Below are 14,593 nucleotides of genomic sequence, written 5' to 3'. Positions count from 1 at the left end.
TTTCATCATCATGAGTATCCACCTGGTCCAGCCTCAACGCAAGCAGCTCTATCCATCCTGTTTCCATCATGCCATGCCACGCTCCTGTCTGTCGCCGTACTGACCTTCAAGATTCCAGTCAAAGAACCTCTTCGGGATCGGAGACCATTCGCCCCGCTTCGGATTCTATTCCAACGCCACCAGTATCGGCAAGAATACTGACGTCATCGTTCCTGCCTATGAACAATACTATACCACTGAGAAACCATTAAATCTATTGGAACTACAATCTGCCTTGAGTTTTCTTCCGGGTTCCAGCATCTGGGTTTGCCACGTCATACGTAATCATGACATTTTTCCTGGAATCTGTATTTTTAGGTGTTTTTTCTTATCGAAGAGGGTCTAAGATCAGGGATGCCCAGTTTAGTTTAGTTTTTTTTAGTTTACTTTAGTTTAGCAATCAGATATTGTATTTTATTAAATTAGTCTAAAAACTTTAAAATCTGCAAAAAGCTGTGGAGGATTAGAACTACCTAATTTCCACAAATACTTTCTTGCAAATAGATTACAATATATCTTAAAATGGTTAAAAAATAATCCAGAAACCAACTCATGGTTAGACTTGGAACAGGTGTTATGTGGAAAGATCAACCTGTCACAGCTACCATTTATTAGCCAAACAGTTAAAAAACAGGATTGTTTCAAAAGCATTAATATAAATGCCACCTTAACAGCCTGGTGGGAATTTCTCAAAATATCAAAATCATCAATTCAACCGTGCAAAATGACACCCATCTGGAACAACCCGGACATCCTTATTAACAAAAAAATGATTCACTTCCCAGCTTGGCAAGCAGGGGGCATAAAACAACTAGAGCACGTAATTATTGATAGAAGATTCATAACCCCCCAGGAACTTCAAGACAAACATGGAATAAATAACTTCTTGGAATATCAGCAACTTAAATCAAGTATTACTAAAAAGTATAAAATTAAAGACGACGATTTAAAGCTACCAGATGTAGTTACCACTCTGATTAATTTTTCAATGAATAGAACTCTCTCCAAAATATACAAACTTTTATGTAATTTAGATAACAATATTGCCCTTCCAACAAAAAAATGGGATGCAGATTTGAGCATCAGCACAGATGAAAGCTTCTGGTCAGAACTTTGTCTAAACACCTTTAAACTGACAAAAAGTCCAAATCTGCAGCTAATCCATCTCAAAACTCTTCACAGAATTTACTACACTGGACAGAGGATGTTCAAGATGGGTCTCAGTAACTCAGACATTTGCGAGCACTGTGATAATAATCTACCCGACAGCTACATGCACGCACTGTGGTTCTGCACTCCTGTCCAGGCTCTCTGGCAGCAGGTATGTGCCGATTTATCAGTCTGGCTTAAGGTTTCAATCACTGCCTCACCGTCACTTTGTGTGCTTGGTGACATGAGTGCCATCGATATAGAAGAAGGATTAGCATCTATCATTTTCATAACTCTTTGTATTGCCAAAAAAACTATTTTAATAAATTGGAAAAACAAGAAAAATATAAACATAAGTCAACACAGAAATCTGCTGTTTGATCATATCAGCTTGGAAAAAATGTCAGCCCAAAGCTCAAGTAACTTTGAAAGAATTCAGTCTCTCTGGTCTCCTGTGGTTGACTCCATGACTTAGGGGGTGGAGGGCTTGGTCGTCGCTGCTCCTTGCCCTTCTGCCGTGGTTTGGGGTGGGGGTCGGGGCTTCCGGTGCCTGGCGGGGGCGGTGGGGGGCTCCGTTGGTCGGGGGGTCGGGTCCGGTGCCTGGGTGGGGCGGGCTGGGGCGCTGCGTGGTCCTCTGGGTTTGGGTGTGGGGGTGCGTGGTGGGGGGGTGGGGTGGTGGTCTGGCTTGGCTTGGGGGGGTGGTCCCTTTGCCTGTGCTGGGGGGGGTTAGCGGGGGGCCCTGCTCGGGTGGGGGGGGCCCAGCGGCGCCGGATGGGCTGACCATCTGCACCTGGGGCTGGGATCGGCCCTTCCCTGGCTCTGGGACGGGACGGGACAACCCTCTCGGGGCCCCCGGTCGCTCTGGGTGTCACCCGCTTCGGCTGCGGGGTCTGGGGTGGGGTGGGGTGGGGGGCTTGTCGGCCCTGTCCTGTGGGGGGGCGTTCTGGGGGGGAGGGGGGGCCCATTATTAGTACGGGTCGGGGGGGCTAGCGGGTCGGGGTCTCCGCTGAGGCAATCAGTGGTTGCCTCGGCCGGTTGGCCTCCTCGGTCCCGTCGAGGCCTGACCAGAGCTCTTCTAGGGCCGGCGTCTGGGGGTGGGGGCCTGGGCTTGCTCCGGGGGGGGGCGACGCTTTCTGGCTCCTCTCTCTTTGTGTGGGGTGGGTGGTGCCGGGCCTGGGGTGTCGGCGCCTCCGGGGGTGGGCCCCTGGGCTGGGTGGCCCTGGCCCCTTTGCTGGGGGTGGGCTGGGGGACGGCTGTTTGACCACCGGGGGACAGTCTACCAGCTGTCCCCAACTTACCCCCTTCCTTATATAACCTCATATTAGGGTGAGGGGGTGGGGGGTCTAGCCTGCGATGCGCCTTGGGGGGGGGCTACTTGGGAGTGGCCCCCCTCCTATGGTTGCCGTATGGAGTGGGCCCCCCCCTCTTTCGGTTTTATTTGCACCTTAGACATGTAGGGTCCTTGGTAGGGGGGGTGCTTGGACATCACTGCAAGCAAGCAGCAGATGTCCTCCTGGCACCCTACCCGCCAATTTTAACCGCACCTTAGACATTTTGGGCCCCTTGGTGTGGAGGGTGAGGGGACATCACGGTGAGTAATCAGGAGATGTCCCCTTAGTGCCCTACTCGCCAATTTTAACTGCACCCTCCTTAGTACACACACCCCTCCCCCTTCAATATATACATTCAAACATAAACACACACACATGCACACAAACACCCTCTCAAACACCCATACACGCACACACATTTTACAAGGAAGGTGGGACCTGGGTCCATCTGTCCCCTACCCCTTCCCTGGTGGGGGGTGCGGGCCCCTTGGCGATGGCGGCCGTGTCCCTTGGGTGCCGGCTCCCTGGGCCCGGCGGTGCTCTCTCCGCACGGTGGGGGGGTTCATATTACACCTGAGCCGGGGGTGTTCGTGTCCCTGGGGGGTGGGTCCTGGTCCTTGCCCCTGGGCGCTGGGCCCCGCCAAACTTCCAACATGGCCGAGCCTGGTCAGGCCATATTTATAACATCCCTTGTGGGCCGCCCTTTTTTCCCCGGGGTTCCCCCCTCCTGGGCGGGGGCGGCGGGCCCCTGCCTTGCTCCTACCTGGACCAACCGTGGGCCGGGTGGGTGGCTGCCTGGAGTGCGGAGCGGGTCTCCCTTGGGGGGTCCTGGCTCGTACCTGGGGTCGGGGCGGGGGGATGCCCGGAACTCCTGGGTGGTTGTGGGGTGCTCGTCTGGGGCTGTGGGCGTCCCTCTCCGGTGGGGCCCTGCGTTGGGCTTTTCCGGCGCGGCGGGGGGATGCTTTCCTGGCTGGGCTGGGGCGGCGCTCTCTTTCCCTCTGCGCCTCCCTGCTCTCTGGCTCTAGGGGCCTCGCGGCGGTCCTGCTGGCCCTGGCCTGGGTGGCGGTTGTTCCCTGCCTGTTCCCGTGTGGCGTTGGGGGAATTCCGGCTGCCGCTGCTGCTGCGGCGGGGGTATGGGTGTGGGGGTGGCTGGGCGCTCCTCCTCCTTCTTTTCACATTCCACCATCCATTTTAGAAGAACATAAACACTCACCTGAGCACAGGTGTTAGCTCACCTTTGCACTAATAGTTTGCATGATTGAATGAATGAAAGATTTCACACTAGTTGGTTTAAAGGCATAGGTATGCGTTCGTGAACACTATCTGTTTTGTGTGCATGTTGACATGTGGACATTTTTGCGGCTAGCAGGTGTGTTGATAATATTTGAGTGTGTGTGAACAGGCCCCGCCCTTTTTGTACTACATTTGAACCGTACCGTAACGATAAACAAGCAGTAAACCTGTCTGCTCTATGCTGCTTCATGGTCTTACCCCCCTTCCCCTGCTATTATCACCGTCCTACCCCCCCCTCTCTCTAACGTCCCTCTCTCTTCTTCCCCTCTTTCCTTTTCCGTCCGGTCCAACACCAAAGATTTTCAAACATGATTGAAATTAATAAAGTTTGGCCTCAATTACAAAAGGGGTTTATTCAGACATACCTTTGGTTTGTCTGAAGATGAATAACCCCTCTTGTTAAAATAAAATATGTCCAACACAAGAGGCCCTCAGCTCTCATCTGTTTGCCTAGCTGTTGGATAGGACAAGTTAAAAAAAAAAAAAAAAAAAGATATTGTATTTTATAAATTATTTTATGTTTAGTGCAAGCACTAGTGAAGCCTGTTGAGACAACGGTGTTGTAATATTGGGCTATATAAATAAAACTGAATTGAAACTGAAATAAATAAACACTTAAACTCTGCGGGTGCATTTGTAAGTCCAAAAGTCATGACAAAGCACTAAAAGTGTCCGTTAGGTGTGTTGAAAGCAGATTTTCACTCTCACCCCTCCCTTATGCGCACCAAATGGTCTAGCTTGGTGAAGAGCTTGGCACCTTTAACAAGATCAGAAGCAATCTGGAACAGAGGGATGGGGTAGGTATTACCCACAAAGATATTGTTCAATCCTCTGTAGTCAAGTGGGGGCGCAGTACCCCGTCACATTTGCCAAGAAAGAAAAACCACTCTCCTGCTGGAGAAGAAGAGGGACGATAATGTCAGCCTGCAGACTCTCCTGCACGTTCAGAAGGTGACAGGTGATAAATGTGGCCCTTCAGTGGTTGGCACCCTGGAAGGAGATCTATACCACAATTATACGGACTGGCTGGACTCTCAGAAACTCTCAGTTCCTGGTGTTACTGGATCTGAGCGCGACATTCGATACAGTAGATCACAACATTCTACTTACCAGGCTGGCACGTCTGGATCTGTGGTACACTTCTTAACTGGTTTTACTCCTATGTCACTGATCAAATATTTTATGAAAGTATGGATACATGTTCCTCAGAGGTCTACAAAATCAATTGTGGGGTCCCCCAAGGTTAAATCTTAGACCGTCTATTTTTTAATCTATACAGTATATGCTACCACTGGGGCATCATCAGGAGGCATGGTGTTTGTTTTCCTAGCTACGCTGATGACACATCTTTACATCCTGATAACGAAGAAACAGTAAACATTATTTTAAACTGTATTTTAGACATTAAGTCAGGATAGCAGAGAACTTCTTACTGCTCAACTAGGACAAAACAGAGTTCTGATTGGTTCCTAAGACAAAAGAGAGATCATGTAACAAAAACAGAATTTTTCCAAGTCAAAAATATTGCCAGAATATGTTTCTCTCTCTTGCCAGCCCAGAAGTGATGATGCGTGCTTTTATTTCTACCAGATTAAATTATAGTAATGCAGAGGTTTAGTTTTCCTGACTTTAGTTGCTCAAATATTCCTTTTTTTCAGTGTTTGTTCAGCATTCAGTCCTTGGGTCAAATAAAAAGAAAAAGGACATTAACAGCATCCAAAATGACAAAATAACAAAATGAGCAAGTTCAATAAATCTACACTTTCTCTTTAAAATAATGATGGTTAACATAACAATTTTTGGTTCATTAATTCATTTATTAATTTTTGGTTTAATTCAACCCTTTCATTCAGTCAGTCCCTCTTCGTCTCCACAGCAGAGAGGAAAGGGCTCCTCCTGCCCCATTCCATGGTTTCCTTCTTCTACCCATATCATTGTCACAAACAACCCCTGGCTTCGATTGGTGCTCACCATAATGACTACAGCGCTCACTCTGATGATGGCTGTCTTTAACATGGTAAGAACTCAAAGCCTCTTTTTCCTTGTTTGCACTGAAGAGGCCATGACTCGTATATCCCTATTCTACATGTCCTGTACTGTCATCTGTATGTAACGAATGTATTGATGAATTAACATGGAGTATGGGGTGCTGCTCTTTGTCCTCTCAAGGCTTATCCTTTGGGACATTGATACAGATAAAACTTCAAGGATTAAAAGGTCATGTATGTGCTAAATTATTGACAACCACCAACGCACTTACATAACCACATCCTGTAATTGTTGACATTTTGTATTTAATGTCTTGCTGCTTGTTTGTACTTAATATGCTAACTTCACAGTAAACTTGGGTGTAACTTGTCATTTGTAGTTATTTAAATCCACATATTTTAGGTCATCAGCAAACGTTGATGAATGTATTTGGTAGATTAGCTTTTGGAGCTTTTTATTTTTTTCAATCCAAATTGTTGATTGTAAAATTAATTTGAGCTAATATCTTAGAAAAAATCATAAAAGGCATTTATCATACTGGTCATTTCAATGGTTAAAATGTTGAAGTTTAAGAGGAACCGAGAAGTTATTGTAAATGTTCTGCAAACTATTTCCTTCAGCAGTTGACTTTTCTGCTTGTCTCAGTATCAAAACATAAAAAAGTTTTTAGAATCCATTGCATATCATTCTAACATTCATTTATCGCCTTTTTTATCTTCTGCCCTCTTTTTTGTCAGTTTTTTGTGGAAGATCTTCAAGTAGAGCCCAGCATGCCAACTGTGTCACCTATGAATCGAACCAATGACAGTCTGTTTAATCAGACAGAAGAAGAAACTCAAAATAAGTTTTACCTTCCTGTAAGTATTGCAGGGACCACAAATAAAAAACTTTTGGCTATTTGCAAGTACTCATAAAAACTGGTATAATGCTAAGACTTAAATAATTCAAATGAAATATGGGAACAGTCTCAGTGAGAGTTTCAACCTTATATCAAGCTGAATCAACTTTTTTCCATTGCAGTGAAATTGACCCAGTATCATGATCATGTTCAGAGAAACAGGTTCATGCCTTCATTTCCTGCAGTAGTCTTCAAAAAGCCGCAGCCCATTCAGAACCTTGCTGATGCCAAAGTTTGGAACCAAGACAACTGATCATATCTCTGTGTTTGTCATGTTCTAATACTGGATACCAGTTTAGTCTACTATCCATTGTAAAGCTTTGCCGCCAGTTTAGGAATCACTTAATGCATGGGACCCAAAAACAACACATACCATGAAGAGCCCTGCTGAAATCTGATGGAACCGAGTCAGAACCAAACAGAGTGAAGCTGTTTCAGCTGCTCACAGATGGAAGCAGCTTCCTGATGAATTCAGATGTTCTCCAATTGTTTCTTTATCATTATTTTTACTGGATTATATTTTGTATGTCTTACTTTTAGTTTTCATCTCATCTTTTTGTTGGAGCTAAAGCTCTTTTTCTCTTGAACAACAAAATTGGAAGACTGTGCCATCATCCACATTTTTACACAATTTGAGGAAGAAATCCTGAAGATGGTGCGGGAAAATGACAAGTGGCAAAATATTTAATCCACTTTGGGTTTATCTCATCCAAACAAGTTTACGTCTCCATCCCACTGTTAGGAGCAACAGGGCTGACATAGTCCCTTTAACCCTTGTGCTATCTTAGATGACCCACCCCTTACATTGACATGTTCTCCCTACCATGACAAAGGTGGATAAAGGTGGAAAGATTTCATGTAATCCATGGAGACCAGTGAAGATCACAAATCATTGAAGAAAAAAGGTTCAGAGCTCTGTCTAGTGGGTCTAAATGACCCAACTCCCAACGTTAACGTGCCTAGGATAGCACAAGGGTTAAAGGCACGTGAACAGCAAGTTTACAAGAGATGCTAGGTTGATGTAAACACGGTGGAACACCATGACAGAATTTTCTTACTCCTTTGGTGATCAACATACTTGTGAAAAACTAAAAAAAGATCCCAGCAGAAGCTATAAAAGAAAATGGATTGCCTGCTTATAGCTTCTAAAGATCCGGCAATGGATAGTGGAACATATCACTGTCTGTACCCTGGGAACCCTCTCCTTCTATTTGTGGACTTCCCAAGGTTTACAAGGATTGAGTTTTCCTCAAAACCATATTCAGCAGCATTAACTCTGTAACATACAACATTTCCAAACACCAAACTATGGCGTTTCATCTCTGCCAAAAAGTGAAAGGGCGTAAAGACAACTAAACAGGCGTATTCAGGAACTGAGTGAGGAACCTTACAACCGTGCAGGCGTAATTCTACCCGAGCGACACGCATTTTAAAAACTGCACCGCTGCAGAGGAACTGAGCCGTGATCCCGCACGGTCAGTTCCTCTTTGCGCCCTCACCAGGATTTACGCTCAGTGTTAAGGGGGTGTCTTTGTCACTTGGGGGCAGGAACCTTTCCGGTTGATCTGATTGGCCAAAATTTGCATGTCAAGTATTGCGAAGCAGCGGGGCGGGACTTTTATTTTGGGGCTTTAATAGAAAAGAAATAGTGGCTGTAACGTGGATTAAAATGATTAAAATGGTAACAAATGCAGTGATTTTCACATGAGAAGAACTTACAGCACAAAAAAACCTGCTGTACTTTCTGACCTTGGTCTTGGGTCGATGGTTAACGTTTTAATCCCCGTTTCATCCGGCGTTTTTTTCTAAAGCCTCTAACACAAACAGGGGTGGGAAACAAGTGGCCAGGGGTGGCGAACAGGTTTGAGCAGACATTTCTAACTGTGATAGTCAAAGAGCCACACCACGCACTGACCTGTCAGACACGCACACAAACACGCAATAAAAGCCATATTATTTCCAATAACACACTCCTCTCCTTACAATACAACAGCCCTGGATTAAACAGCGCAGTTTCAGTTCTGGGTGTTTTTTTCTGTATTTGACGTTAACACATACCGCTAAAACATGCATGCTAGTGTGTGTTTAAAAAGGCAGTGAGTGCAAAACTGAGTTGGTTGTGCTTTATTTTTTATTTTTTCAGTCATCAATCAGCACCAAAAAGTCCATCAAAGTCCTCATCTTCTGTGTCTGAAATAAACAGCTGGGCTAAATTTTAAACATGCCAGCTTCCCTTTCGTCATTGTCAGAGTCTGTCTCATTGCTGCACGGCTCCAAAGCAAAGTGCAGGTAGACACGTCAGCCCCAGCTTCAGTCCTACAGACCAGAAGTGTGGCGTAACTCGCCGGCGCTGCGTCCCAGTAAGAGCAGCAAAGGATTGTGCACATATGTTATGATTCGTATCTCTATTAAATTTTAAAAATCGTATGCACTATATTTTAAAAACTATTATTATTAACTATATGCACTATATTTTAAAAACTATTATTTACAACTACAACTCGCTAACAACCGTTACGTGCGCGACTGCTGCGTAATGATCATTGCCGAGAGATGGCTACACCCGGGGATACCCGACGTTAGCATGCAGCTAGCAGGCCGCACTCTTCTGGGGACAGAACAAAAGACTCTGGTAAGAGCAGAGGAGGGGGGTTTTGCATCTACATACACGAGAACTGGTGTAACAATGGGACAAAATTTCTGCTCTCCTGACCTCGAGAACATGACCGTTAGATGCCGGCCTTTCTTTCTACCGAGAGAGTTTACCGTTGTGCTTGTTATGGGGGTGTACATTCAACCCGACGCAAACACAAACAAGGCCCTCTCTCTCCTGCTGAACATCATAAATGAACATCAACGAGCCCACCCTGACGGTGTTCATGTTATTGCAGGAGACTTCAACAGGGCTAATCTGAAAACTGTACTGCCAAATTTTTACCAGCATGTTAAGTGTGCCCCGAGGGGTGAAAACACTCTGGATCATGTCTATACCAACATCAAACATGCATACAGAGCCATCCCCCTCCCCATCAGACCACTTCTCCCTCCTGCTACCCCCAGCCTACACCACCCTCAGACGTAGTGGGAGGCCCATCACAAAAACTATAACGACCTGGCCTGATGATGCACTTAGCATACTACAAGACTGTTTTGAGCAGACGGACTGGAATATGTTTCAACACCGGGAGCTGGAAACACACACGAGCACGGTGCTGGATTACATCAAGTTCTGCATCAGAAATGTGACTGTAGACAAAAGCATCCGGGTTTTTCTCTAACCAGAAACACTGGATGACCACGCAAGTCCGCAAACTCCTCAAAGCCTGTGACGCTGCCTTCCGGTCAGGCGACAGAGCTCTCTACAGAGCTGCCCGAGCTGACCTGAGAAAGGGGGTTAAAAAGGCTAAGATGGACCACAGGAGGACCATCGAGTCCCATCTGTCTAGCAACAACACGCGGGAGGTGTGGAAGGGCATACATGACATCACCAACTACAGGGGATATCAAGTAACTACAGACCATCTGAGTGCAGCGCTAGCAGAGGAGCTGAATAACTACTTTGCACGCTTTGAAGCTCCAAATCAACAGAACTCTGCCGCCCCACCCCCACCCCCAATCCCAGCCAGCTCCACTTTTCCAATCACGCCACTCACTGTGACTGAGGACGACGTCAGGAAGCCGCTCCTAATAGTGAACCCCAGAAAGGTAGCTGGCCCAGATGGGGTTCCTGGCAAAGTGCTCAGAGCATGTGCTCCTCAGCTCCCACCCATCTTCAAAGAGATCTTCAACCTCTTCTGGCCCAGGCAGTGATACCCTCCTGCCTGAAATCTATCATCCCAGTGCCCAAGAAATCTCCCATCTCCAGCCTCAACGACTACCGTCTGGTGGCCCTCACTCCTATTATCATGAAGCGCTTCAAGAGACTGGTCCTCCGGCACATCACGATCACCTCCCCCCAGACCTCGGCCCCCACCAGTTTGCATACCGCAAAAACCGATATACAGAGGATGCCATCGCCTTAGCCCTGCATGCTGCTGAGCCACCTGGAGGAGCAGCAGAGCTATGTCCGGATGCTCTTTGTGGACTATAGCTCTGCCTTCAATACAATCATCCCTGACATACTAATCAGAAAACTGGACACTATAGGCCTGCCCCCCCTCACATGTGCCTGGATAAAGGACTTCCTCACTGACCGGCCCCAGGCTGTGAGGCTGGGCCCCCACCTCTCCCACACACGCACACTGAGCACTGGCTCCCCACAGGGCTGTGTGCTGAGCCCACTCCTGTACTGCCTCTACCCCCACGACTGCAGTCCGCAGCACGACAGCAACCTCATCGTGAAGTTTGCTGATGGTGTCATCAGCAAACTTCACGATGTCTCGTTCGAAGGGAAACGAGGCAGCCTACAGGGAGGAGGTCCTGAAGCTGGTAACTTGGTGTTCAGACAAGAACTTAGCTCATAACACCAAGGGAATCATGGTGGACTTCAGGAGGCACAGCACCGACTCAGCTCCCCTATACATCAACGGAGAGCATGTTGAGAGGGTCCACACCTTCCGGTTTCTGGGAGTCGTATTCTCCAACAACATCTCCTGGACAGAAAACATCACAGAGGTCATCAAGAAGGCCCAGCAGAGACTCCACTTTCTGCAGGTCCTCAGAAAGCACAATCTGGACCGCAGCCTGCTGACATCCTTCTACCGTACCATTGAAAGGCTTCTGACGTACTGCATTACAGTGTGGTACAGCAGCTGCACCATGGCAGACAGGGAGAGACTGCAGAGAGTAGTCAAAGCGGCTCAGAGGATCATCAGCTCCACCGTCCCCTCACTGTTGGACATCTACTCCTCCCGCTGTCTTAGCAGAGCTGGGAAGATCATAAAAGACAGTTCCCACCCTGGCTCTGGACTGTTTGACCTGTTGCCCTCAGGAAGGCGCTACAGGTGCATCAGATCAAAGACAAACTGCCTTATAAACAGTTTTTTCCCCAAAGCCATAACCATCCTGAACTCACACATGCACTGACACTGACAGCTCCACCCCCATGTTTCTCTCTCTCACTATGCGCACCTGATCATGTCAACACCATCTCATCATGTGCAATTTATTAAGTGCAATATATCTCTGCCATCATGGGCATAGCTGGTTTTTTGTTTTTTTTTTGTTTTAACTACCTGTCTTTGTACTTTTGTAAATTGTACTTGTAAATTGTGCTCTTCATTTTGTGAAATTATTTTATTTTATTAATATTATTATTTTGGGAGATTACTTTTTCATGCATGTTTGCACTGAATAGTGAGCAGCTTTAATTTCACTGTATCCGCGTGTGATGCGAGTTGTACATGTGTATAGTGACAATAAAGCCATTCTATTCTATTCTATTCTATTCTATGCAATAAAATAAAATAGAGATTGACTTTCTCACAAAATTTAGCATAATAATAATAATGTAGCACGACTATGCTGACGAGTCTTCATTACTAGTTCATATAAATATAAACATGTATTCGCTTTTTAAAAGTTTATTGATTTTTACAGAATGGTGTTTCACAGAGTACACACTTTGTTGACGGTCCCTTGGCAGCCGGATCGCTGCTCTCTGCATTCACTGCTTGAAGCAAACAGTTCTGATTAAAAGGCAATAAAAATGAACTTAATTCTTTAGAAATGCATTTGTAGTTCACTTTCTGTGTTAATACAAAAGGATTGAGATACTTGCTTACACATTTGAACGTTTATCAGAAGAGTTATTGAAGCAGTAAGTCCGAATCTGTGAAGATTGCACCTTTGTACTATGGGGGGGGGGGGGGGGGGGGGGTCTTCTTTCACGTCCTCACCTCTTTCAGTACCGTTCTCATGCTGTTCCCTCCTCTTTACCGAAGTCACACAACAACAACACATTAGGGCCGCTCTGTGCATTTTGGAGAAAATGTAAGACTTTCACCCTATGGTTGTGGAAGTACTGTACCTAAAAGTATGATAAAAGGCAGAGAGCCGCATGCAGCTCAAGCGCCACCTGTTAAACCCCCCCCCCCCCCCCCCCCCCCCCCGCTCTGAAAAATGAAAGTCCCGCCTCGCGGGATTTGACCAGCAAATTCGGGCAATAAGATCAACCAGAAAGATTACTGCCTCCAAATGACAAACACACCCCTGAATACCGCCCCCCAAGTGACAAGAACGCCCCCTTAACACTGAGCGTAAATCCTGGTGGGGGCGCAAAGATGAACTGACCGTGCGGGATCACAGCTCAGTTAGGATTGCAGCGGTGCAGTTTTTAAAATGCGTGTCGCTCGGGTAGAATTACGCCTGCACGGTTGTAAGGTTCCTCATATTCAGTTCCTGAATATGCCCGTTTAGTTGTCTTTACACCCTTTCACTTTATGGCAGAGATGAAACGCCATATCAAACCTAGAATTTGCCATTCAAGTGAAAATCTGCACACAAAGCAAAGACCCCATCTGCTTAACCACCACATTACCTATTGATTTTGTCTTTTTTTTTTTTACAGTACTTCATCTATTCCTGTATTCTGGGTCTGGTGTCGTGCTCTGTATTTCTGAGAATTAACTACGAGCTGAAGATGGTGGTGATGCTGGTTGCCGTGGTAATCTACAACGTTATCATCCTCCAGACACATACCTCCCTGCTGGATGGATTTAGCAAAGCTATGTACCCTACAGATAAACTGGACAGGTAACAATTGTTCTTTTATATAAAACATGCCTACACAAGGCCCTAAAAGAAGAATAGTCTCAGTGAAGGGAAGCATGCAAATCCCTCCATCTTTCACTTGCCTTGTAACTTGGCGTTTCACTCAAACACAGCCTATTAGACTAAGTAATGAGATGGTTTTTGTGGACTGATCCTGAGGAGCCAGAGTCCCCCCAAAGACTGACAGTCAAGTGTGTTCCTGGAAGAAAAGGATGATGATAAGATACTGCAGTTTGTGTCACCAGGGCTGAACTTGTTTTTCACATTTGACTGACAGGTAATGAAAAAAGAAAAAAAATCTGTCATGCCAAAAGTTTTCAGAGCACCCAGTGGAACAAAAAGCAGTTTCCTTTCTTTGGCCAAATCCAAATTCTGCCCTACCCCCCAAGCCCCCCAAGCCTCTTTCGCTCTACACCAAAAAAAACAATTTGTCACACCCCTATCCCTTCAAATGCCCCTTCAATTGGAGGGTTAGGGAGAAGCCGGAGAGTTAGGGGAAGAATTTGAATTCGGCCTTTGTCTTACTGCACGATAACTGCGCTACTTTTCTACTCAGTCACAGAAACAACGATAGTTATGAAAGGCAAAATAGGAAGGAAATCTGTTGGATCTACATTTGAAGTCACTCTTATTTTCTTGCTTGTAACAGTTTCTAGTTCATTGCTGCGCCTCAAAGGCTACTTTCCTCCCACTGGGACTGGTGATGGCATCTGGTTTAGTGTTTTTGCTGCCCTTACTATATGAGATGGAGGGAAGTTAAACCTGTCGAAAAACAAGGCCCATCTAGCTTGACGTGGGATTAATTGATTGGCAAACCAAATATATTCCAAGTTCTTGTGGTCTGTCCACACAAGACATAGTTGCCCAGCCCACTCCAAAAAATGGCCCCACTCCTCCACAGATAATTTGACAGCCAGCAGCTCTCTGTTCACTGTCATAACTTTTCTCTGCAGGAGTGAGCTTGCAGGAGAAATACATGTCGGAAGGAACCTTAACAGATGCTCTCTGACACTCGGATGCATTCTCTTTTAAATCTTCCTGTCCAGCAGCTGAACGAATTAATCAAAGGCGTAGGCATCTTGAGTTGGACAGATTTTACTGTTTTCAACAGGGGATTATAAATCTTCTGACATAGTACATTTATATATGAATAAACCCCTTTTGTATTTGAGGCCAAACTTTA

At 46.0% G+C, this 14,593-nt stretch overlaps 1 protein-coding gene across 7 annotated transcripts in view; it reads left to right on the top strand.

The window, feature by feature from the left end:
* Positions 1 to 14,593, top strand: part of adcy2b (adenylate cyclase 2b (brain)) — a 110,786-nt gene that overhangs the window by 72,559 nt on the left and 23,634 nt on the right. For 4 of the 7 annotated variants that reach the window (XM_023960298.2, XM_023960301.2, XM_078954518.1 and 1 more), the window contains 3 exons: positions 5,689 to 5,829; positions 6,539 to 6,658; positions 13,208 to 13,392. In XM_023960298.2, coding sequence (XP_023816066.1) covers positions 5,689 to 5,829; positions 6,539 to 6,658; positions 13,208 to 13,392 — 446 coding nt within the window. The remainder of the gene's footprint in view (positions 1 to 5,688; positions 5,830 to 6,538; positions 6,659 to 13,207; positions 13,393 to 14,593) is intronic. The other 3 variants (XM_078954515.1, XM_078954517.1, XM_023960300.2) reach the window with 3 other exon arrangements.

Source organism: Oryzias latipes, chromosome 11, assembly GCF_053564925.1.
Source record: "Oryzias latipes strain Hd-rR chromosome 11, Olatipes_Hd-rR_3.1".
In the NCBI taxonomy this organism is placed as follows: Eukaryota; Metazoa; Chordata; class Actinopteri; order Beloniformes; family Adrianichthyidae; genus Oryzias; species Oryzias latipes.
Note: the sequence above shows the minus strand (reverse complement) of the source record. Positions and strands in the feature narration are given on the sequence as shown.